Below are 25,331 nucleotides of genomic sequence, written 5' to 3' on the forward strand. Positions count from 1 at the left end.
TAGGGTCACACACAAAAAACAAGTTGATATGGAGATGAGTTCATGTGATGAATCAATGGATTAAGTGTAATCCGAATTTGACTCATTGAGTTAGACTCAAATGGATCCAATTGTTGGATTGAGTCAAGCTTCTTGAGAATCAATGGGTTGGACTCATTGGGTGAACTCGAGTTCACCAAGGAAGTTGAATGGTCAAAATTGAACCATTGGATTGGATGGTTAATTTTGAGCCATTAGATTAGAAGATGAAAGGGTGGAGACTCTTGGTATACCATGGGATGGTTATAAATATCATTTTAGATGATATTTTTAAAAAGTTTTGAAGAGAGTTTTCATGTGTTGAGACCATTGGCATTGTTGTTCTTCCTCCTTCCCCCTCTTGGCCGAAATCACCATTGTGGTTGCTAGCACGACCTTGTGATTTCTTTTCCATCTTGCTTTGTTTGTGAGACAATCAAAGGCAAGGCTTGTTCGTGTAGATATCATAGAGGCGCGAACGTGTGATCATGCTGAGATCCGAGCTGTCAGGAGATCATGTGCACGCATCAAGGGTATAATCCTATCATGTAGCTTAGTATAGATTATTTTCAGAAAATGTTTCTTCCCTTCACATGGATCCGCTGGATAAGAGGATCTAGTAATTTTTCTGCTGCGCTTTCACGTGTTTAGCGCGCTAGATCCCAACAGAGGGTAGTTCTTATTTTGCAAGCAATTCACCCCTCCCCTCTTGTCGGCCCCGCTGCAGCAACAAGTGGTATCAGAGCCTGACAGCCTCAGAATGACTAACCGTCATCTGAAGCAACAAAGATCAAAATGATGGGCGGTGCAAGTATTCATCCCCCAAAATTTGACGGAGACTTTGCTACATGGAAATGCCAAATGGAGGTATTCTTCAAAACAGAGTTTGATATTCTTTTAATTATGAAATATGACTTTGCATCCCCTAAAGACAAGGAAGAATACAACTGGACAAAAAAGGAGCAAGCTGATTTTGTGGCCAATGGAAAGGAAGAGTTCTATCTACTCAGCGTCCTGCCACCCTAAGAGGTAAGTCGGATCGAAAGGTATGACTCTGCCAAAGACCTCTAGAAAAATTCCTAGAGCTTCACGAAGGCACCTCAGAAGCGAAGTTAGAAAGGCACGACATCCTCTGGACTCAGCTAACAAATCTCTGGATGAACAATGGTGAAAAGGTAGTGCAACTACAAGCGAGAACCAAAGAGCTGATAACTCAACTAAACAATCTCGGAGAAATGGTAACAAACCGAGACTCGATTTAGTATGCTCTCAACGTCTTCCCAAGAACCCCAGAATGGGCGTCCTTAGTAGATGCATAGTACATCTCTAAGGACTTTGAGGTAAGTACGCTAGAAAATTTGTTTTCAACTTTTGAACTTCACGAGTCTCGAATTGCACAACCTAAACAAATAGAGAAGTCAAATCTCAATGTTGCCCTACAAGCTGAGATGAATGATCCCGACCCCGAAGTATCGATCGATGAAAATGAAGTGGCACTATTGGTAAGGAAGTTAAATAAGTTTATTAAAATTAATAAATTTAGATCGCAATAGAGAAAGCATCAACGCAACAGAAGGACGGTCTAATGCTACAACTGCAATGAGGAAGGACACATCAAGGATGACTACCCAAAGTTGAAGAAAAGGGACAAGGAGAAGTCCCAAAGACCAATGCCCACTAAACGCAAGAGTCTGAAGGCTACATGGGATGAATCATCATCCTCCAAATCAGAAGTCGAAGTCTTCTCAGGAGTAGCACTGATGGCCAACCATCAAATTGAAGAAGAAACCAGCTTAAAGATGAGCATAGATGAAGGGGGAGGATCAGAAGAAGAAAACTACGATGAAGCGGGAGCATCAGAAATGGAGGTAAGTCAAATACGTGCGCTAACCCCTAAACAGTCTTTTCGCTTCATTTAAGTGCTTACTAAAGACTTAGTTAAGTTAGAAAGGAAAAATAATGAGTTAAAATTCAACTTAGCAAAAGCATGCCCGCTAGAAATGTATGATAATCTAAAATTAGAGAATGAAAAATTGAAATTGAAAAATGATCATGCATGCTTAAATAAATTTCAAAAATCAAAACTTAGAACTTATGGGAAATTAAATTGATACATTAAACATTACCAAGGACAACTTAGAAAAATTCCGAGAAATTATATACCCCATAAGTTTTTGATTAATCCAGTAGGAAGGAACCTATATTGGGTTCTAAAATCTTTTCTAGATTAAATTTTTGTAAGTTAGCGCTTTCAGCAAGAAAACTTAAACAGTGAATTTTTTTTATGAGACTTTGTCTAAGAAAGTGGTTGTTGCTCCAATAACCAAGAAGGCCTAGTGTCTCGCCACTGCCTGGAAATCAAAATATTGAAATAAAGTGTTTAATTAACTTACTGATAAAGCATGAAAATAAAAATTAAACAATGCTTTAACAAGTTTTTTTTTAACATTTTATGGAAATTTCTCAATAGCGAGAAGGATGGCACGGGAAGGGAGTCGACGGGCTAGGTGCGTCCGAAGGACGAAAGATCTGTGGAAGAGTACACCGATGAACGAGAAGAACGTACGTAACGTTCGAAGGATGAGAAGCCGGAGCGGAAGTCTGCTCAAGGAGAAGGCCGAAAATTAAGTTAGGGTGAGCCCTATTTCAATTGGCCATAATCACCCAAGCTATCAGGACTTTGGAAGCTAAAGAGAAGACGAAGAAGTGTTGGAAAAGCAGCTGGAGGCGCCCTCAACAACTGTTGAGGCACCTCCACCCTCACCAGAGTGAGGGGGCCCTCAACTGCATTGAGGGCGCCCTCAACAGTATTAAGGGTGCCCTCAACAGTATTGAGGGTACGCTCAATGCCCTTGGAGGCACCCTCAATTGGGTCAAACAGACCGTTTGCAAGCGGATAAAGTTTTATCCGCTTATCCCCTTAGAGGCGCCCTCAACCCCTTTGGAGGCGCCCTCAAGAGTCGAGATAAGATTTCCAGGAGCTATATAAAGGCCCCTGGAGCTAGGAAATAATTCAATCAACTCTGTATTCAATTCCTAGAAACATCTGAGCTTTCTTAATGTGTAAAAAGGCTTCTCCGCCCACAGTGAAGGAAACATTTCTAGTAGAGCTGTTTAACACCTTGGATTAACAACCACCTAGGTTGTAATCAAGTCAAATCCCTGAGTCTTTTCCTTCTTTTCAGTTATTTGCTTTTATTTAATTGTTGCTATTCTAAGAGTTGAAAGCATGAGGAGGGTAGTTCTTATTTTGCAGGCAATTCACCCCTCCCCTCTTGTCGGCCCCGCTGTAGCAACACTCAAATAGATATATCAAATATAAGGGTAAATCTAACTTAAACTCTTTCTCAAATATCAAAATTCATGATCACAACAAACCCTCAAGATTGCTTCAAACAGATATATTATTACATTGATGCTTGGAATCAATGTTGTGGCATCTATGAGTGGATTCATTCTCGAGGCAATTTTTAGATTCATTTGCATATATATACAAGAGCATATTAAATGTAAGGTTTGTCAAAGGCTTATAAAATTAAAAAATTTCACTAAAAATGCTTGAATAATTATAAAGGTGAGATTTAAGGTTTTTAGTTTAATAGTAGGTTTAAAAAATCAAATTTTTTTCTCTTGAAGGTGAAGTAATTAATGATAAGATAATATTACATATTTGATCCTTTCAAAATAATTTAAAAAATTAATTATTAAATATAGCATTTAATTATAATATTTTATTTCATAAATTATTAGTATTAATTAAAGTTGTACTCTATCTTTTGAAAATAAATATATTTTTAATATATATATAAAAATGACTATAATTAAATTAAAATTCATAAGTTAATTAAATATTAAATGAAAATTATAAATTTAATTAAATTAAAAACATAAGTTAATTAATTTATTGATTAAAAATTATAAATAAATTAAATTAAAGGTCATAATTAATTAAAATATTAAATAAAATTATATAAAGATATTAAATAAAAAATAATAACTAAAAATATGTGATTTTTATGGTAGAATCCATAAAAAAAAGTTGTGTGGAGGCCTTTTTAATTGTGGAAAGAATAGTAAAATTTTATACTTATGATATGATATTTGATCCTGTTTGAGACCTGGTAAGATCATGCGTTGTGCACGGTGGATGAAAGATTGACCGTCAGAAGACCTTTCTCTTCAAAAGAAGCTTCTTCTTCGATCCTACACACACAAAGACGGTCTAACAAAACATCAGCGCCTTAAAACCAGGGGGAGCCCCTAGTGAAGACCCTCCGATGCTCAAGTCAGTCCCAATCCGAGCGAATGAAGAATAGTAAGAATGCGGACGCAAGAGCAAAGTTACAGATGTTAGTGAGCATACCTTCATCATAGAGAGGACTCCCCTTTTGTATCCTACCTCACATAATCTCTGTAATCATGAGGTGGCAAAGTGTGTCAGAAGTTGTTAGGTAAAAAAGAGGGTACAATCACAGTCGTCCAAGGAATCTTCTGCTGACCCAGGGGTATACTCCTTTTGTCATTTATAGTTTCTGTTATCACTGGAGTGACCTAAGGAATATGCTATTATAATTAGTCTGCTGATGGGGGACACGATGGTCCCTGAAGAATGTTCTAGAAGGATATTCTCTGACACACAATTATTACTATACCAGGTTGTTAGGATGTTGTCTGCTGAACATGTCTCGGTCGGTCGTTAAGCCGACCGCTCTGTTGAGATGTTGTGATCAATTAAATATAACCCGACCAGTCCTTAAGCTTGCTATTTCGTTAGGATGATGTTGTTAGCTGAATATGTCTCGGCTGGTCTTTAAGCTGGCTACCCTGTTGGGCTAATGTTATTTGATAAGTATATCTCGGCCAGTTCTTAAGTAGGCTGCTTGATTGAAATGCCTGCTGAATATATCTCAGCTAGTCCTTAAGCTGACCGCTTGATTGGAACATTTACTGAATATAACTCGGCCGATCCTTAAATTGGCCGCCCTATTGAGACGTTCAGTTGTATTTTGTATAAGTGACTTTGTCGTATGTTATACTACATATATCTTGGTCGGTCTTTAATCTGACCTTCTCGTTATGTTACTATTCACTGAGTACATTTTGGCCGGTCTTTTAGCCAGTCATCTTATTAGAATACTATCTACTGAGTATATCTCGACCGGTCTTTAAGTCGACCACTCTGTGAATGTTCCGTTGAGCTCTCGATCATTAAGCCACTCTATTATATTTTGCATAACTCTATACTTTACTAGGATCCTGTCCGCAGGGGCGGATCCAGAATTTTAAGTTTGAGGGGGCCGCACATTATAAGAAAAAAATGCGATAGCGATTAAAATTATCGATCACAAATTTTGAGATCGCCAAGGCATTTTAGTGACAAAATTAAATTTCCATTGCTAAATTTAACGACAAATATTAATTTTCAGTCGCTAAATTTAGCGACGAAAATATTCAATAGTTTGTTTAAACCTTGATAATAAAATCCTAAACATCCAACAATAACCTCAAGAAGAAAACTCTATGAGTAAACAATATCAAAATGAAAATAATAAAATCAAATTTCATTTCATCATGGCAACAACAAATATGATGTAATCGAAAGCATCATAGTAAACATAATCAACCCAATTTATTTCAATTAACATAGGAGATAATTCAAAGCAATCAGGAACTTCCTTTGATAACAAACTATATGTTGGCAGTGTTGTAAACAAACCATGATTCAAAAACATGAAGTAAATGTATATTTAATTAAGTATCAATTACAATTCGCTAACTAAAAGGAATTCGACGTTCTTTTAAAATTTTGAAATCTTTAATGATAGCTTCTATGCTCACACTTCTAGCAATTTCTCTCTCAATATATACCATTAACGCATCTGAGAGAAAAGCATCCTCCATTTTGCTTCGAAGCCTTGTTTTCACAATATTCATCGCAAAAAATGATCGTTCTGAAGTAGCCGTAGAAACTGGAAGAGTAAGCACAAGTACGATCACTCTAAAAATGAGATTGTATGTAACAGACTTGTTAGTCTTTACCAACCATTGACATAATTCTGAAATGGTTGAAAGATTTTTGTAGTCGAACCCTTTGACTACGTTATACTCGTAATGCTTCAATTGCATCTCCAATTGTTCTTTTTCATTTCTGGTAAAATCCTGAGCATAAAACTTTTCAACTAATTTACATATATCCACAACTCTGAAAGACTCCACTGCATTTTGAGGATTTAGGGCATTACTAAGAGTGAGAAATTCCATAGCATCATCACTAAAGCGACCATTAATTTCTTGCAACTGTGAATCTATCGAAGCATAAAAGAGGTTTATTCGATAATGATGCTCAATGGTGAAATTGTCTTGATGAGCACGTCCTCGACCTCGTTTATTAATATACGGAGCATTGAAATCAGGAATGTCAATATTTCGAAGTTCACAAAAGGATTTCACTTTTACAAGCAAATCATCCCACTTGTTATCCCTCATTTGTTGAAGTAAATTCTTAGTAGATAATACAAGCTCCATTGCATTTATAATATCCTGAGACTTACTTTGTAAAGTCTGACAAAGAATATCTGTGATCCCCATAATCTCTTTCATAAGATGCAAGATGAATACAAAATCAAAGGAAGTCATTTCATCATAAACAGTTGTTGCATCTGCTCGTTGAGAAGGAAGCCCATCATCCATAATCTTGAGCAATACCATACACGATGCACTAAACATCTTAATTAGGCCTTTCAATGATCTCAAATGAGAACTCCAGCGTGTATCAATAGCTCGTTGTAAAGTACCTATCTGATTAAGTCTACGCCCTGTCTCGAGTTCATTAATAGCAATCAAATATGCAATGTCATCTGCATGAGCATTCTTCAATTCATCATTACGCTTACATGAAGAACCAACAATATTAACTATAAAAGTTAATCTATCAAAAAATTGATGAATAGGTGTCACATTTTTTGCTGCTGCAACCAAAGCCAATTGTAACCGATGAGCAAAGCAATGAACATAATAAGCACTTTTACAATCTTTTATAATCAAAGCTTGCAATCCATTAAACTCGCCCCTCATATTACTAGCACCATCATAGCCTTGACCTCTAATATTTTGAACATCCAAATTGTAGTGAGCCAAAGCAGAATATATAGCATCCTTTAAAGTTAAAGCCGCAGTATCAGATACATGAACAAGGCCAAAAAAACGTTCTTGAATGAATCCATTACTATCCACAAACCTCAATACTATAGACATTTGCTCTCTTTTTGACTCATCTCGGGCTTCATCAACAATTATGCAATACTTGGCAACTCCAATTTCTTCACGAATTGTATTTTTCACTCTCACCGAAAGCACATGAAGTATTTGTTTCTGAATATCGTGACTTGTATATTTGGCATTTTTTGGAGCTTTCGCAATTGCCTTTGAAAGTTCATCATTGTACATGGTCAGCACATCCAAAAATTCAAGAAAATTGCCACGATTAGATGAACTAGATTTCTCATCATGACCTCTAAACGGAATTCCTTGAAGTGCAAGTAATAACACCACGTGTATGTGAGCCTTCAATCGAAGACGATTAGTTGCAACTTGTTCATCATTAAAATTATCAAATCTCCTTGATATATGTTGTGTTTGGTTCATCAAATCCTCATATGCCTTTTCAGCATTACGATGGGGTGAAGATACATTATCCTTTCCCATATAGCCTAGGAAAGCACAAGCTTTTCCATTTCGAACTTTCTTCCACTTATCAAATCCATCAACAGTAAATGTAGTTTGATTTAAGCACCCTGAAGGCTTATTGAAGATAAAACATGGAAAGCAATATGCTTTATCTTTAGTGGGTGAATACTCCAACCAAGGAAATTGTTCATACCAAGTTGACTGAAATCTTCGAGGGTGCTTAATATTTTTATTTAATGGATATTCTTGAAGAATAGGTTGATATGCTTTCAGATTCAAATAAACTCGACGAATCTCGTCTCGTTGATTAGGATGATATTCCCAAATTTGTCGACGCAATCCAGGATCACGCTCTAAAGAATCAAGATCAACCTCTTTAGTTTCTGTATTTTTGAATCTTTTAGGAGGAATTTCAGATGGAAGATCATCATTATTTGATCTTGTCGATAGAGTCATCGGAGTAGCCAGATCCAGTTCATTTGCTCTCTTCCTTTGAAAAAATTTATCAATCGTAACAGTATTTATCATTTGAAGTATATTAAACCTTTAATAATGAACAACTCGAATTATTTCAAATAAGTGAATAATAATTAATAACAACAATATTAAACCAAACATTAAGTCAATGATAAAAAGTAAATAATAATAACAACATAAACAAACAAAAATATCAAAATTTTTATCATTCATGATCATTAACCATTAAATAAGCAATTCCAACTTCAACTATTTAGGCACTTTAATTTCTAAAATAACAAGATTTAATTAAAATGTCTAAATTAATCATTAGGAGAAAGCAAACAATATCAAGGAATCAAGTAAAAAGTAGAAAAGCAAACAAAATCAAGAAGTCCAACGAAATTGTGAACTTTAGTTCTATTCTTGAAAATGAAGATAAAAATGATAAAATAAAGGTATAAATTTGTGTTAAGCTAGTAAGCTTCATAAATCATAATCATAGTGTGATTGATCCTACCTTCCCTTTAAAATGCAGTGGCATATACAGCGGCGGATTAAAACAATAATAAGATTATTACACCAACAGACAAGGTAGGATCTAATAAATTATTAGATAATAAGATTATTAGGTTGCATTTTAAAATAGTAATAAAATTATTAGGATCAACAGGCAATAGCCAACAGCCTTAAACAAAAAAAAGAGACAAAGTTCTACAATCTACAGATTACAGATAAAATTTAGAAGGATGATCGATCGAGGAACTAGAAAGGGAAGGTAGGATAAAGAAATGAATATGGAAACACCAACCAAAATAAAGATTTTTTCCCCTTCTCAGTTCTAAGAGTTTCAAAACCCTAAGGAGTAAGAACTAAGGAGAAGAGGAATTGCACCTTTCTCTCGAATCGAGATCGAGAACGTTCTTGTCGTAGTTTCACAGAGATCTGAGACCTCCACATCGGAGTTCACCTACTGTGGAGCGAGGAGTCACTGCTGCCATGCCACTACCGCCTGCACCGCCGACTGATTCGAAATGTCGAACTCCCAAATCAAAATACCTATTTGCCTTTCTCATTAATTAGCTTATAAATAATAATAATATATTAATATATTATTTATAAATTTTACATGTGGATTGGGGGGGCCGTGGTCCCCTCCAGTCCATATGTAAATCCGCCTTTGCCTGTCCGGGTGGAAATATAAGGATAAGTGCTGCAGATCCGGTCATCCTTCTATCCGGTCGGGCCTATAAAGGGTTACTAAGAGAGATGCAGTCACACTATGTCATTTCTCGGCTAGATATTTGTATGGTCGGAGATTTGTACGATCAGAACATACATGTTCGTCCGACTTTAAGACTAGACGGATACACTTGCGTGCTACTCTATATAATTGGTCTGTTATAGAGCAAGTTAGTCATTCTGGTCAATGCGTAAGGCTGGCTGACTTTAATCTTGGCTGCCTCATGGTCTAACCACCCTTAGGACAATAAATTTTCTGATTCGGTCGTCCTAAGGGATGACCATCTTTCCCCGATCGACTTAAACCTTGGTCTGGCATCCTAAGAATCTTAACACTAAGTAGTTGATCCAGGTCAAAGGAGGGGAAGTTACTCCTATTGGAGTAGGACTGTCACGTCATCTTGACTTTAACCGCCACATAACTTTCTAAATTCATCCGTTATAACCTGTATCAATATTGATGTGACATATTAAGAACTATAAAAAAATTTATTGGAAGATTTAACTATTAAAAATGCCCTAATATAATTGAAAAGAACAACCCTTTATATATAAGGGAGGTTAAGCCTCTAACGAGACTGGAATTGACCTATTAAAATAAATATCCATGTAATTAATAATATATAATGAACTTGAAAATTTTATTTAACACGAGTTAATTTTCTTCATCTGGTTTGATCAGTTCCCATCATTTATATATAATTTTTAATGTATTTATTTATTAGTTTTCAGTTGCACTATTTTTATTTAATTCATTCAATTAGATTGCCTGGATTAAATATCCTAATCATAATAGTTAGAGGTCCCTATCACAACATTAAAGTTATGTTGATGAAGTAAATAACTAATTTTTTTCTAAAACTATTAAACTGAAACATATATCAATTAAAATTAATTAAGTATAATATATCTTTGTATTCCTTTTAAGACTCAGCAATACATATAAAAATAAATAATCTAAATAAAAATATAGTAATCTTAATTCGATTATAATTATTTTTTATTTAGTATTAAAATAAAATTATTAATTAAAAATATTACCAACAAATCAACCAACGCATAAATTAGGCTTTGGCCCGATCCATTTTGCTAGTCCATGGGCCCGGTTCTGTGACACATGGGGAGGCAGATTCGGTCATCTGACCTCTCTGGCATTAGCGTTATAAATAACACCCAATCCCGGTCATAAGTCTCCCAATTAGGGATTCCCTGTGTTTCAAATCGCCCTGCGTCTCTCTCTCTCTCTCTGAATTAGGGTTACTACGGTTGGCTGCCGCCGCAAGGTAAATCCTTCTATCTCTGCCTCTGAAGTTGAGGGTGGAAGTTGGAGAACGTGCGATGATGATGGTAATCTTCATCTCGTTAATCTGATCTCTTCATTAACAGTGAGGAAAGCATTAATCCATTCAAACCGCTCTGAGCACGTCCTCTCAACTCTATTTCGCGCATTTCCTTCTTCGTTTTAAGCGCTTGGTTTTATTTGCACTTTCTTTTCAATCCTTTTCTTTTATTTGTTTATCGTGTGGCTTTTTCAGAAACAGCGTACTTTTTGATTATGTTCTTTATACCTCGTTAACATTTTGATGATTACACTCCTTGGCTAACTGAATTTTGTAAGGATATTTATTTGTACTTTCTTTTTAATCCTTTTCTTTTATTTGTTTATCGTGTGGCTTTATCAGAAACAGCGTGCCTGTTTTGATTATGTTCTTTATACCTCGTTAACATTTTGATGTTTACACTCCTTGGCTAATTGAATTTTGTAAGGATATTTATTTCACTTGTTTTACACTCAGCCCAAAATGCTAAAATTAGAACGATGCATAGAAAAGATGTTTGAAGTCAGGATTCATAGTGGTGCCACCGAACAAAGATGAACTGGTAAATCAAGAATTCATTCAATACCTAAAGGCCACTAAATTAACTAAACTTCTGACTTACACTACATGATTCAGCTACAATTGCAGCACATATATAGCCCATATATAGTCCATGTAGCACATATTTTACAGCAACAGATGCTCGTCTGGTACAAGCATTCTACTTGGATCCTTCACTACATCTCATTCTATATGATTGTCTCATCTTTGATTGTAGCATTCTTCAAAACTATTGTAATCCCTTATCGTATGTATAAGCCATCGGAGGTTCTTTCTGCTTTTGGGACACTAATATAAACAAAAAGGCATCAAGGACAATTCTTTGTGAAGGTAAGTTGAAGTTTGGAACACTTGCGTCCTTGTTTTCTATTGAAACATTTTTTCCTATCCTCATTCATATGGATAATGCAGTTCCTGGAAAGATGAAGACTTCTACATAGTTACTTACACTTACAAATTCCTTTCCTGATACATGAGCCTTATTGACTCACCTGATCCTGGTGTTCTGTCCAACACCAATTGGAACCTTACCATCTGCCAGCATAGAAACAATTTCAGCTTCAGTTTCATAGATATCAGCACCCATCATCATAGTGTTCTGTGGAACTAAAGGAATCAAAGCTTTGATTTATCAGGCAAAATAATCATACTATAAATCATCCGAAGAATAATGAAATTGACCTTCAATTCTGAACCATAGTGGAGCCTCGAGCATACCCCAACTATGGAGATAATTGCATCTAGAATCTGTACAAATGGCTTGCTATTTCAGTTTATACCCAAGTCCAGGGAGTCAGTGGATCATAAAATTCAAACTAAGTAGTTTGTATTCTAATTTTTAGCAACCTGCTCTGTTAATGCCAAATTTGCATATCTGATTGTTCAAATATCTTCCCAGTAGTTGTTGAACATCTACACCTGCTAGGCTCACAAAGCTCTTATTTGTTACACGGGCCATGGACAGTGAATTACTGTAACAAGGTCTCAAATTAAGTGAATTGAATCATTTCTTTATCATCACCTGAACATTATGCCCCTTTACAGCAAGGAAGGATTTCTAATCCGAAATTAAACGTTTGATTTCGGATATTTCCACCTAACCCGAAGGCTATCTTTGCCACAACATGAGGTAAAATAAAGGCAATAAACTTGAAAAGAACTTCAGTATTTCATGAAGCAATGTCATGATTTGATCCTTTTAACTCCTTTTGTTCGTTCTCGGAATCAACGTTCGTACGCGAAGGCTCCAACTTTCTTCTCAATTTTCGAAAGCAGAATTCCAATAATTTAAGGGCATAAAACCTAAAACTTCTATCTCTGTCAAGTGTTAACTTCCTCACCTCATGGATCCGTATTATAATGGTAAGAAGATTTTTCTTTTATGAACTGCAACTTGAAAAAGAGATTTTGACGAGATCCATATTTATCCATGCTAGTTTTCATCGTATCATTCAATTTTTGTTACAATTAATCTTCATAGAGGAATTGGAAAATAACCTCTCTGGATTTCTTTCAAGCCATAATTTGCCGACCTTTGAATCAGCAATCGACACGTTGACTGTAATAGAACATTCGTTTCCCCACTTGTGTATTCCGTAGAAAGCAAAAGTATTGCGTGTTATTTTGAATCCTGATATAGGGGCGCCGAGGTTTGTCCTTTCAGGATCGGCGGCGTTTGATGGCGACGGTGAGGGGAGGGTGGTGGCGGCAGAGCTTGGGCGGCAAACTGTGGAGTTCTCCATCCTCGTGCAGAGGGTCACGGATGCCTCTGCTCAAGGTTTAATATCTTTGGTATCTTTCTCCCTTTAGGCAAAGGAAGTAAGGAAAAGGCCATCGAAGAAATGGATCCAAAGATAAAAGAAGTCACGGAAAACATGAAAATTTTACAAATTTTATCTTGTTTAGACACCGGATGCACCTACCTAATATCAGCCATGTAGAGGTATACATCTGTTTCGCCAATGGACCCACATTTTCCTTATGGATTACGATGCTTAATTGATGGTTTTTGCTCACCTATATATGATATGCCAATTGCAATTAGGAAACTACACAGAATTGACAAAAATGGTTTTTCAGGGTTTGAGGTCAGATTTTGGAGATCTGAAATAGTATTTCAGATTTTGATTGTTTTTTTGGACTCTTATAAATAATATATTTCTCTCACGCACATACATGCTCGTGTGTGTGCGCGTACACATATACCCACACTTATTGTTAATGCTAAATTAATATACACCACCAATCACAAGGAAAGGACAATTAATGTTAAATTAATATACACCACCAATCACAAGGAAAGTTCAACTAATGCTTTTCGATTTTTGATAGTAAAGTTGATAATTTGATAGTGATAGGAATAATACTTTTAATAGTTTTAACTTCTAATCTTTTAACTAAATGCTTTTTTCCTTACCCCTATGAGTGCATGGATTCCATCGTGTGGATCTATTATACCTTCAATAACTAGTTTGATTTGATACATATTGAGTAAATTATTATTGTTGTTGTTATTATTGTTGTAATTTTAGAGTATAACAATTGTAAATTGATGCTCTTTATAGTTTGACCGATGTAATCTTATTGGATGATTGTTGTTATTAAAATATTATAATTTGCATATTGTAAATCGATATTTTATTTGAGAAATATTTTAGCTTTGTCTATATTGAAATTGAATTTTTGTTGAGATTTTATGAGATGAGTATAGTTGTAAAATGATATTTCAGAAAAATTGTGTAGACTGCGCCAACAAATTGATACATGTATTAGTGTATTCTTTTGTGTTAGTGCTCAATTTTTGCATGTAATTTGGCCCACAAAACTATTTTTGTCAAAAATATCATGTGATAAATGACATACATTTGAGATGTAATTAAAGTGGAGGTTGTAATATTAACGTTAGAGATAAATTTTGTAAATTCAAAGTAGAATTAATTGTCAATCTTGTTGTTGACGTGTTGTGATATATTTGTATTTCTTGTATATCAAATGATGTAGTTTGTTTGTTGTAGATTGATATTTCATCTACTGATTTGGTATTAAATTTGTTTAGTCTAGATTTTTATTATTATTGATTGTTATTATTAATGTTGTAAATTGATAAATGTTGTGTTCTTGTAATAGTCTAATAGATTATTATTGGTTTGTTGTTGTTGTTGAAATTTTATAGTATGATAGTTCTAAATATATTAGATTATCTTGTACATTGACATTTGGTATGTTATAAAATATTTTTTTAGTAATTATTTTATCTTAATTGCATTGAGTTCTCGTGGAATAATCTTGGCCTTTGTATAAATTGATATTTTTATTAGATGAGTATATTTCTTATATCTTTATTCTTCATTTTGAATTGCGTCCATCATTTGGTTTTGGACTAAATGTAATCAACTTGACATGGAATCAAATTCATTATACTCGAGTAGGTCTCCTAAATGTACTCATGCCCTCAAACATCAGTGTAATATATTGTATTAAGAGTAGTGATTTTTTAAACATGATTCAAATGACCTCGGATTAACATAAAATTAGATTTTATGTGTTCGGTTAAGTATCCTAAATATATTAATGCCCTTAAACATTATTATCATATACTGAATTGAGAGACATAATTTTACAAACACGATTTAGGCAAAGAAATAATGTTAAAAGTTCATTATAAATGATATGGCGATAATGATCATTCATCCACGCCATATTTGTGATCGTTGAATTTTTCTCTTTCCAACAATATAAAAATTTTATTTTTAGAATTGTTAAGATCCATCGTTTTTGATTAAAATCAATTGATGAACCAAACTACCTCGGATTGGCATGTGAGTAGGTCCTATATGCTCGAGTTGTGTCCTGAATGTATCTGTGTCCTCAAACATGATTGTGATACACCATATCGAAAGTTAATAATTTTTTAAACATGATTCGAGCACGAGAAATAATGTCGAAAGCTCAATATAAATAATACGACGATAATGATCACTCATCTACACCATATTTGATATTCTTGAGCTTCCTTCTTTCTAACAATATAAATTTTTTTGATAATTAGAATTGTTAAGGTCCATCAGTAGAACCAAAATCGACTGGTGGATCAAACGACCTTGGATCTATATGAGACCAAGTCTATGTACTCGGACAGGTGTCCTGAATGTATCCATATCTTATAATATCATTGTGATACATCATATCGAGAGCAGTGAATTTTTGAACACGATTCAAACACCTGGAATGATATGACAATGATAATCACTCAACCAGATCATATCTGAGATCTTTGAGCTTCCTTATTTCTGACAATAATTTTTTTTTAAAAAAAAAAATTAGAATTTCTAAAGTCCATCAGTTGATTTTAACCAAAATTGGTCGATGTATCAAATGACCTTGGATTAACATGGGACCAGGTCCTATTTGATCGAGCAGATGTTCTGAATGTATCCATACCCTCAAACATTATTGTGATACACGATATCCAGAGTAGCGATTTTTTGAACACATTTTAGGCATGATAAATAATGTCGAAGCTCTATATATATAATATGACTATGATGATAATTCATCCACATCATTTTTGAGATCCTTGAGCTTTCCTTTTTCCGACGATATAAATATTTTGATTTTTAGAATTGCTAAGGTCAATCAGTTGATTTTGACCAAAATCCGCTGATGGACCAAACGACATTGGATTGATATGGGACTAGGTTCTATATGCTCAGACTGGTGTCTTGAATGTGTTCATGTCTTCAAACATCATTGTGATACACCATATTAAGAGCAACGATTTTTTGAATATGATTCGGACATGAGAAATGATATCATAACCTCAATATAAATAATACGATAATAATGATCACCTATCCAATGATATAAAATTTTTAATTTTTAGAATTGCTAAGGCCTATGAGTAAGTTTTAACCAAAACTGGTTGATAGACCAAATGATATTGAATTGATATTATACTATGTCATATATATTTGGGTTGGTATCTTGAATATATCCATGCTCTCAAATATCATTGTGATACACCTTGAACATCAATTTTTTGAATATGATTTAGGTACGAGAAATGATGTCAGAAGCTCAATATCAATGATACAATGATGATGATCAATCATCCACACTATATTTGAAATCCTTGAGCTTTTCTCTTTATATCGATATAAAATTTTCGATGTTTAGAATTGCTAAAGTCCATTAGCCAATTTTGATCAAAATTGGCTAATAGATCAAATAACCTTATATTGACATGGAATCAAGTCCTATATACTTGAACTTGTGTCTTGAATGTATCTATGCCTTCAAATATTATTGTGATATAATATACTTAGAGTAATACTTTTTTTGAACATGATTTAGATATTTTTTATAATCGTTTGATAAATGTATCATTTTATTCAAATATGAATATCATTTTATAAAAGTACTCATATCATGAAATCTCAACAAGAATTCAATATCAACGTAGATTAAGATAAAATAATTACCAAAACATTATTTTATAACATACCAAATGTTAATTTACTAGAGGCAAATTACATGTTATTTCAACAACAATAATAACCTAATAAATTTACAACTGTTGTACTATAAAATTTCAATAATAACAATAATTTAATAACAATCTATTACAAGAACAACATCGCATTTATCAATTTACCACATTAACAATAACAATCAATAATAACAAAAATCTAGATTATATAAACTTCATACTAAATAAGTAGATGAAATATCAATTTACAACAAACAAATGTACTACATTATTTGATATACCAGAAATACAAATATACCATAACACGTCAACAATAAGATTAACAATTCATTCTATTTTAAATTTATAAAATTTGTCATTAATGTTGATACTACAACCTCCACTTTAATTACATCTCAAATGTATGTCATTCATTACAATGATACTTTTTACAACAATAGTTTTGTACGCCAAATTACATACAACAATTGAACACTAACACAAAAGAATATACTAATACATGTATCAACTTGTTGGAGGCAATCTACATGATTCTTTTGAAGATATCATTTTACAATGATGCTCGTCTCATAACATCTCAACAAGAATTCAATTTCAATATAGATCAAGCTAAAACATTTGTCAAATAAAAGAACAAGATGATCTTATAATATATAAAATATCAATTTATAACAAACAAATTATAATATTTCAACAATAACAATCATCTAATAAAATTATATCTGTCATATTATAAAGAGTATCAATTTACAAAACAAAATTAAAAACAATATTAACAACATTTACTAATATATTGTTATTAAGTTGTTGTATAAATAGATCCACTTAACGCAGATAAAAGAAATCTGAAATAACTTTTACTTCAACGGTGATAAATCAATCTTTTTTGCAAACGTAAATTTTTGAATTTTCTATAGTATAACGATACAACATTTGAGTTTGTAAAATTCAATCAAATAACATATATTTTGTAAAACTAAGTTAAACTAAGCCGATAAATAAGTAAAAAATAGTATGATGGGATCCATATACCCAAAGGGGTAAGGTCAAAAAATATTTATTAAAAGATTAGAAGTTAAAAAATCAGTATAGAAAATACAAACTTTCAAATGTAATATATTAAATTTTATATCAACAAACAACACTAACTATTCTCTTTACGATGATAATAATGATAGACCAAATAAAATCATTACAACAATCGAAAAATATTATTCCTATAATTATCAACTGTACTACCAAAAATAAAAAAGTATTGTACTTTCCTTGTGTGAATATTAGTTTAGTAATAATAATAATTGTGGGTATATGTGTGTACGTGCGCACACAATGTGTGGATAAGGTAAACGGTGCGCCGACACATGCGTGGGAATGTAGTATTTATAAGAATCCAAAAACACAATCAGAACCCGAGACACTATTTCAGACCTCCAAAATCTGACGACAAACCCTGAAAAACTATTTTTGTCAATTTGGTTTAGTTTCCCAATTGCAATTGGCACAGCATATATATATATATATATATATATATATATATATATATATATAGGTGAGCAAAAACCATCAATTAAGCATTGTAGTCCATAAGGAAAATGAGGGTCCATTGGAGAAATAGATGTATACCTTTACATGGCTGATATCAGGTGTATCCGGTGTTTGAACAGGATAAAATTTGTAAAATTTAATGTTTCCATGGCATCTTTTGTCTTCGGGTCCATGTCTTCGATGACCATTTTTTCTGGCTTCCTTTGCCAAAGACACAAAAACAAAAGCTAACTGTTTATCAGAAAACTAGTAAAAATGTCAATCTTGTTTTTGAAATCGGATCGCTGGTCCTCCATCTATCGGTATTTGTCCACCAACTCCTTGAGCACGAGGCAAGAGGCATCCGTAGCCCTCTGCACGGTGGAGAACTCCATAGTTTGCTGCCCAAGCTCTGTCGCCATCGCCCTCCCCACACCACCGCCGTCTCCCTCGCAACCTACCCCCGGGCAGGAGGCATCACCAGGATTTCGATCGCGACCCCTGAATCCCATGGATTCGAATCAAACGCCGATCCTGAAAGGCCCAACCTCGGCGCCCTTCCGCTAATTCTGAAACCTCCAAATCGAAGCCCATTATATTACATAGGCCGGCCCGTCCCGTCCCGTTCCGATGCAGCAATTGGTGAACTTGCTTCTCCTCGAGTAGATGCACCGAACTGCACAATCTACTCCAAACGAGAAATGGCGACAGCAGCGGGCAGCCCCTCGTGCTCCCCTCGGACCGCTGCCGCCGCCGCTAGTAGCTTCTCGCGTACCGCTTCTTCTTCGATGGCATCACACCACGTGCCGTCGAATCCTGGTGTCAAGATCGGTCCCAACGGCACCGCCTTCGTCTCCTCTGGAATCCCTGACCTTGATAGTACTTTAATTGTTCCTGTTCCTTCTCTTTTGACTTGAAGTCGAACAATTGTTTTAGGGTTCTACCGATCTTCTGTGTACCGTTGTAGGAATCCTTGGCGGCGGGTTCCTTCTGGGTTCATTAGTGTTGGTAATGGAGGATGCCGACGCACCTCACCATCTTCTCCTGCTTAGGAATTTTATGTCGCAGGGAGTCGTTCTCCGCCAGCCCGTTCTCTTTGCCAGTCCTTTGGGGGACCCAAGGGCCTTCCTTGGCACGCTGCCATCGCCTGCCTCCCCGTCCAAGGAGCAAATCAAGAGAACGATGGCTGGTGGCAATGATCAACAGGAACTGGTGATTTTCTCTAACAATTTCAGTTGTTTCTTCTTTTACTACATTGTCTTTTACTATCAGTTGATTGATGAAGTGCAGGAGAAGGGTTTACGAATAGCTTGGCAGTATAAGAAGTACTTTGGGGATCAACAATCATCTTCAATTCATGATAGAGGTCGACCATTTCGTAATTTCTTTTTACAGATCTTTATTGCTATTATTTTTTCCCTGCTCACTGTGCTCTCTTTTGAGGTTACAAGAATGTTGCAAATTGGTGAACATGAAATTATGTTGTAGATAGAAATTATGTATCTTCTTAGGAAGAAAATATGAGTGTTTGATTTCTAGCTCTAGTAATTCAGTGTTAACAGTACTCGTGAGTACATTATTAGTTACTATCATATGGACTCTGTTACACCTCTAAAATTGGTTAACAAGTTATTTAGCCTAAGACTACTGCAACAGCTGAGACACTTTGACAGTTTATTCCCTCAATTGTGAAATTTTGTGGTGACCAATCCTTTTGTGCTTTAGTCTTCTGGAACTAAATGACATTAACACATTATCACTGAAACACTTGCTAGATTATAGAACCACCATTGGTGGTTTTGTACATATTGCAGCAAGGAAAGTTATTGCTATGTGATTAGTATGTTACCGAGAAGCTGATCTATTAAACTGGTCACTATCGCTGTGTGATTATGATGCATCTAATTATAGGATCCCTTTTTGCCTTATAAATCTTCATATTTCTCTTCTTTTCTATGCTTTAATGTTATACTGGATCAATCATAACTGGACTGAGCTTTTTCGAAGTTTTTATTTTTTCTGGCCATTCCCTACCTTCTCTTGGTAATAAGAGCTGTTATTTTCTCTTCTGCTATTGAAACTATCACAATCAAGTTACAAATAATAGAAGAGAGAAAACAAATTAACAATGAACAATAACTACAAGCTGTAGGCAAACACATAGTTTATGCATTTGTGAGGATATTGCTCGTTAAATTTTGGTATATGATCCACTTCAAATAATTAAGAATGATACTAGATGCTGATTCCTGCACATCGAAGCTGCTTTCTTGCTAAGCCATGTTCCATGTTTGATTTTAGTACCATTTACTACGTTGCAGTTACAATCATACATAGCTAGAATTGTGTATCGTTACTGTGTTTAACTGTTTATGTTCATCATATCTTTCTGCATTTAGTTTGTTACATTTTACAAATAGTGAAAAAAATCTCTCAAAATTTTTTTGGCTTAAACCTTAGACATATATATTCATTCCACTCTCTAAACCAGGCTTCATGTTTGCCTACTTTCGGATTGTCTGATATGCAGATGCTAAGCAGGAATTCAGCAATGAATTTGATCTGCGAAAGCCCCTTGAAAGGAGACTTGTCCAATACATTGAAACCATTAGCTTGCAAGATTCTCCAGATATAGTTGTACTCCGTGACCGATTTTCAAACTTTTTATCTAGGCTTCCTCGGTAAGCTCATTTGGTGTGTAGATAGAAATAACAATTTTAGTCATTACAGTCTGCTGTCAGCACTATACTTTTGGTTTAAATCAGGATCTACTTAACATGGTTGCTTTCTTTTGTATTTAATGATGTGTTTTTTCTTCTCTATGAATCATCTGCTTATGCAACTCAACTTTTTTTCTTTGGTGGTTTTTTAGGTTGTTCTACTTGGGACTAAAAACAAAGCATAAGCTCACCACTTGTTTATTTTTCCCTTTCTTGAGATCCTCCGCTTTGAAATCACTGTTCTTTTGCTTTTGGCATGTATACATCAAGTCAACATTTACTTTGCCTATTAAAAGAATGATGTCTCACTTCTAAGGTTATAATTCCAATGTGCAGATAATAGTGCAAACTTCACTGATCCAGATAGAAGACTGAATTTTAATAGATTCAATTCAATATAAGGTTTAATGATGCACTAAGGATAAGAATCAACTACTTACAAATTCACTAGTAAAAGAATAAATCACCTACTTTATAGAAGTTGCTTGAATAAAGGAATATTAAATGACAACTTGTAACAGGTTAAATGCAGTTTATTGAATTATAACCATTTGTTTAATGACGCTCTCCCAGCACCAAAATATTAATTTCATTGAAACAATTAATCTTAAGAAAAGGAAATATTTGAGAATTATTGGCCAACAGAAGTAAATCTCAGAAGGTTTTAGATAATCTTTTGAGTTAGAGCTGCCTAGCGACATCCCTTTCCATACTGGCCAACAGAAAGGGTAATTGAAATGAAATTCATTTGTTTTCCTCCAGGTCTGATGGGGACAACTTGAGTGCGAGCCGGATTGCTATACAGTCATTCTGTGCACCACAATGTGGATTCTCTGAAAGGGTAAGTGTATGGTTGACTACATGCCTGAAGCTGAACAGTTAGTTGCCCATCATAGTCTAAAAATGTATAACTGTCACGCAGTCATTTTAATGTTTCGATATGCTAATTGGAAGAAAAGGGATCTTTCTTTCTAGCAAGGTTAATAAACAATTGTGGCATTGCTATTTCCACTTTAATTATATTGTCAAGCAATTGTAGGACTGGGATATGGTGGCATTTATCAGGTTTCTTAAATCAATGGTTCGAACTTCTAATATGGTTGCTGTTGTGACATTCCCAACTTCATACCTTCAACCCTCATTTTTAAAACGATGTCAACACTTGGCAGATACGCTGCTCTCTGTCAGAGCAATTCCAGGCAAGTCAGAGTGCTTTAGTTTATTGATCTGTTGATCCTTTTATTACTTTGTCCTTGGTTCCTTGGCATCAGATGAAGACAAGGATTTGGCGAAGCTCCTCACAGGATATCAGGATATGCTGGGGCTTTTGCACGTGCACAAAGTTGCTCAGATGAATACTCAGGTACAACCAAAATGCTGAGGTTTTTGGTTTAGTTTGATCTCTAATCTAAATAGTTCGAGGATTCTTTTTACACTTCTACTGTTTAATATGTTATGTTATTTCTTTTATACTAATACTTCTACAGTTGGATGTGGAATGTACTAAACTAATAGTCATACTGTTATTACTTTCTTTTTCTGAATTTATATTCTTGTGGTGGCTAATCTCCATTGGATTTCTTAGTGCTGCTTTTCTGTTGCATGATCTAAATAGAAAAAAAATCCTTTAAAAAGTGAAAAATAGCCCTCTAAAGTTTGTTTAATTTCTGAAACTTAGACCTATATGTTTGTTTTCTTAATTCGGCTCCTAGATTTATATTTTATTCTTTTAGTTTCAATCTGACACCAGGGACTTAGATCTTAAGTTTTAGGACTCCTCTGAAATAGCTATAAAGATTGAGAATCATCATCTTAATGAAACCGTGTTTGCTCATACCTAAGAATTTTGGAGGAAAATTTCTAAACTAAAATCTCAACCTAAAAACAATAATTGATATTTAAATTGGTATTTGAATTTTTTTTTTTAAAAAAAAATATAGGGGCTAAATTGACATAAAAAAGAGTAGCTTGTGCACGAAGCTCTCATCATGCGGGGTCTCGGAGAAGGATCTATTGTACGCAACCTTACTCTGCTTTTTGCAAGAGGTTGTTTCCAGGATTCAAACCCGTCACCTTTTGGTCACAAAGCAAAATTTTTAAAAAATATAGGGGCTAAATTTACATAAAGATCAAAATTTGTGGTGCAAAGTACTAGAAAAATGTGTCTCTCTATGGTTTATGCGGGAATTTGTTTAATTAAGTTTTTATCAAATCTAATAATATCTACTAAGCTTGGACTATGCTTTGAGGCATTTAGATTTGTGGGAAGAGCCTGTATTATCATATCGGCATGTGAAGTCCGTACTTCCTGTTTCTCCTCTTAGTTTTAAGTAGAGAATTAGATGTTAGCAATTTCCTTTTGTGAACAAATGATTGACAATAATTCATCTTCATCTCTCTTAGCGATGACAACTTAAATGCTAACAGGTGCCCACAGTGCTAGAGACATCCACATTTGCTTTAAAGCTGCTCAAGCGAAGATCTCTAGTCTTAGAGCGCCTAAATCAAGCCCCTGTGGAAACTTCAAGCGGGACTTCATATTCATCATCGGGCAGTTGTATTGGTTCATCACATGCTTCTCTTGATTTCTAATCCAGCCCAAACCAAGGATCAACTGACATGCTTCTCTTGACATTATCTGAAACCCTTTCCCTTCAGATTTTGCAAAGCGTCTTCTGGACTCGGGGAAAAAATCAACTCATCATGTGGCAACTATAATTTTGCTTCGGAAAGGATTTGGGGGACACAAACTTCAAAATACACCTCTTTGGTCTCTCCACTTGATTCCTGACGAAGTTGACATCAGATAGTTTTCCATTGTGAACTGATCCAATGTTCTGAATGCTGTGTACATTTTTGTAACATCGCTGGGAATGGAGCACGGCTTGTTAAGGTCAGTTTATAGTTATTTGTGTGTGAACCAATGTTTGGACATTTAAAAAGAATGTAGTTCAGGCATTCAATCGAGTAATACTTGTGAAAATAATATTATTATCGTTGTCAGTTACTCCTTGGTCGGTTCTTATTTTGCAATGGAGTATTATTGTTTTTCAATTCTTGATAGATGTGCTGCAGTCCCTAATTGAGGTTGGAGTTTCTCACGGCAATCATGTAAAGCCTGCAAAATTCCTATCGTCAAAATTGAGGTCGATCGTATAAATTTTAAAATTGCCTATCCACAACAGATGCAAATTATATTATCTCACTAAGTCAGTCTTTTAATTTTGTCTACTAGAAAATTTAAAAAATTATTTCTTAAAACAATCTAGCACTGCGATGGGTATCAGACCGGCCTGTTCATATGAATAATCAATTTGTTTAAGTTCCTAGCAACATAGTGCTTTATTGATGATAATAATTTGCCCCCGGAATAATATGTTGCGATGAAAAGAGATTGGACTTGATTAGTCATCTCTAGGATTTTTTTTTATAATTCTTAAGTCACTCATTATGTTTGACTGTCCGTTATCATCCATCTACTTTCCGGATTTATTTTTTCATGGGACCGGACCAATCCAGGATTAGTCCGGTATTTAAACCCCTGAAATCTGTTGGAACAATAAAGAGGGTCTTGGTTTGCTGGATGTATCTGGGATTATATTGGAAGAATTAGCTACCCATTCATTCTTTACACTACAAAGATGAGGTTTTTACCATAATTAATTATAGATAATTATCACTAAAGTTATTTTCGGTGATCGCCAGGTCTGTAAACTCGTACGAAACGACCCAAGAATTAAAAGCGTGAGAAGGAATTTCATTCTCTTCTTGAAAAACTTCAGCCAGAGACAATCATCTCGGAAACAACAAAAATTGGTACCATTAGGCCACCAAGAACAAATGCAAACCCAACCAATCGAAGAAGAAACGGAAGCCGCGGTTAGGTAGCCAAGAGGAGATAATGAAGAGGTTGAACTGCCTAAAGCTTTGCAGCCGTTTTCTTGGAAGAAGGCACAGCGAGATAAAGATCGACTTTACTTTGTAAAATATTATTTGTCTCGAGTAGTAGACAACTTAATCCGACCTGTGTTTTGAAGTAATTGATAGAAAATTGTAATTTCTCCGTGAATTCTAGGGGAAAAAAGGAATTCACAACGAGAAAATAAAATTCTATACTCTTGATCTAAGTTCATCAGAAAGCATAGCATAATAAAAGAAATACATAAACAATGACAATGAATTTGATTGTAGCGGATGAGCCATTATCGTGTAAAGTATCATCCTTCTCGAGGTTTGAGATCCTACGGAAGAAGTAGATGGTGGTCTTCTAAAGGAGAAAGGATGATGGTACCGAATACTCCAAGTTAATAGGTAAAG

General features: G+C 34.7%; 2 protein-coding genes, 1 long non-coding RNA gene and 1 other non-coding gene across 5 annotated transcripts; 3 read left to right on the plus strand and 1 right to left on the minus strand.

Moving 5' to 3' along the window:
* Window positions 1-5,790: 5,790 nt before the first annotated feature.
* Window positions 5,791-8,160, minus strand: LOC122004177 (zinc finger MYM-type protein 1-like). The gene has a single exon (XM_042559102.1). It carries the CDS (start codon window positions 8,158-8,160, stop codon window positions 5,791-5,793), a length of 2,370 nt encoding a protein of 789 aa, XP_042415036.1.
* Window positions 8,161-10,598: 2,438 nt separating this feature from the next.
* Window positions 10,599-14,212, plus strand: LOC122005375. The gene is made up of 2 exons (XR_006118388.1): window positions 10,599-10,685; window positions 11,199-14,212. It is a non-coding gene; the product is annotated as an uncharacterized LOC122005375 (long non-coding RNA).
* On the plus strand, window positions 10,737-10,824 carry LOC122007648. The gene has a single exon (XR_006119097.1). It is a non-coding gene; the product is annotated as a small nucleolar RNA U30 (small nucleolar RNA).
* A 4,339-nt stretch (window positions 14,213-18,551) lies between the features above and the next one.
* Window positions 18,552-24,021, plus strand: LOC122005376 (elongator complex protein 4-like). Of its 2 annotated transcripts, XM_042560401.1 has the most exons (9): window positions 18,552-19,173; window positions 19,262-19,506; window positions 19,585-19,660; window positions 20,825-20,975; window positions 21,777-21,855; window positions 22,054-22,213; window positions 22,286-22,377; window positions 23,442-23,571; window positions 23,673-24,021. In XM_042560401.1, the coding sequence occupies exons 1-9, from the start codon at window positions 18,996-18,998 to the stop codon at window positions 23,822-23,824; spliced, it is 1,263 nt and encodes a 420-aa protein (XP_042416335.1). In that variant the 5' UTR covers window positions 18,552-18,995; the 3' UTR covers window positions 23,825-24,021. The 2 variants fall into 2 exon arrangements, with proteins under 2 accessions (XP_042416335.1, XP_042416336.1); XM_042560402.1 differs by having other exon boundaries at window positions 23,442-24,021.
* The last annotated feature ends 1,310 nt before the right edge of the window (window positions 24,022-25,331 follow it).

This window comes from Zingiber officinale, chromosome 7B (genome assembly GCF_018446385.1).
Source record: "Zingiber officinale cultivar Zhangliang chromosome 7B, Zo_v1.1, whole genome shotgun sequence".
In the NCBI taxonomy this organism is placed as follows: Eukaryota; Viridiplantae; Streptophyta; class Magnoliopsida; order Zingiberales; family Zingiberaceae; genus Zingiber; species Zingiber officinale.

Coding starts and splice junctions, on each gene's coding strand:
- LOC122004177 (XM_042559102.1), bottom strand. CDS start 8,160: ATGACTCTATCGACAAGATCAAATAATGATGATCTTCCATCTGAAATT.
- LOC122005376 (XM_042560401.1), top strand. CDS start 18,996: ATGGCGACAGCAGCGGGCAGCCCCTCGTGCTCCCCTCGGACCGCTGCC. Junction 20,976..21,776: donor TTTTTATCTAGGCTTCCTCG/GTAAGCTCATTT, acceptor GTTTTCCTCCAG/GTCTGATGGGGACAACTTGA. Junction 22,214..22,285: donor CTCTGTCAGAGCAATTCCAG/GCAAGTCAGAGT, acceptor CCTTGGCATCAG/ATGAAGACAAGGATTTGGCG.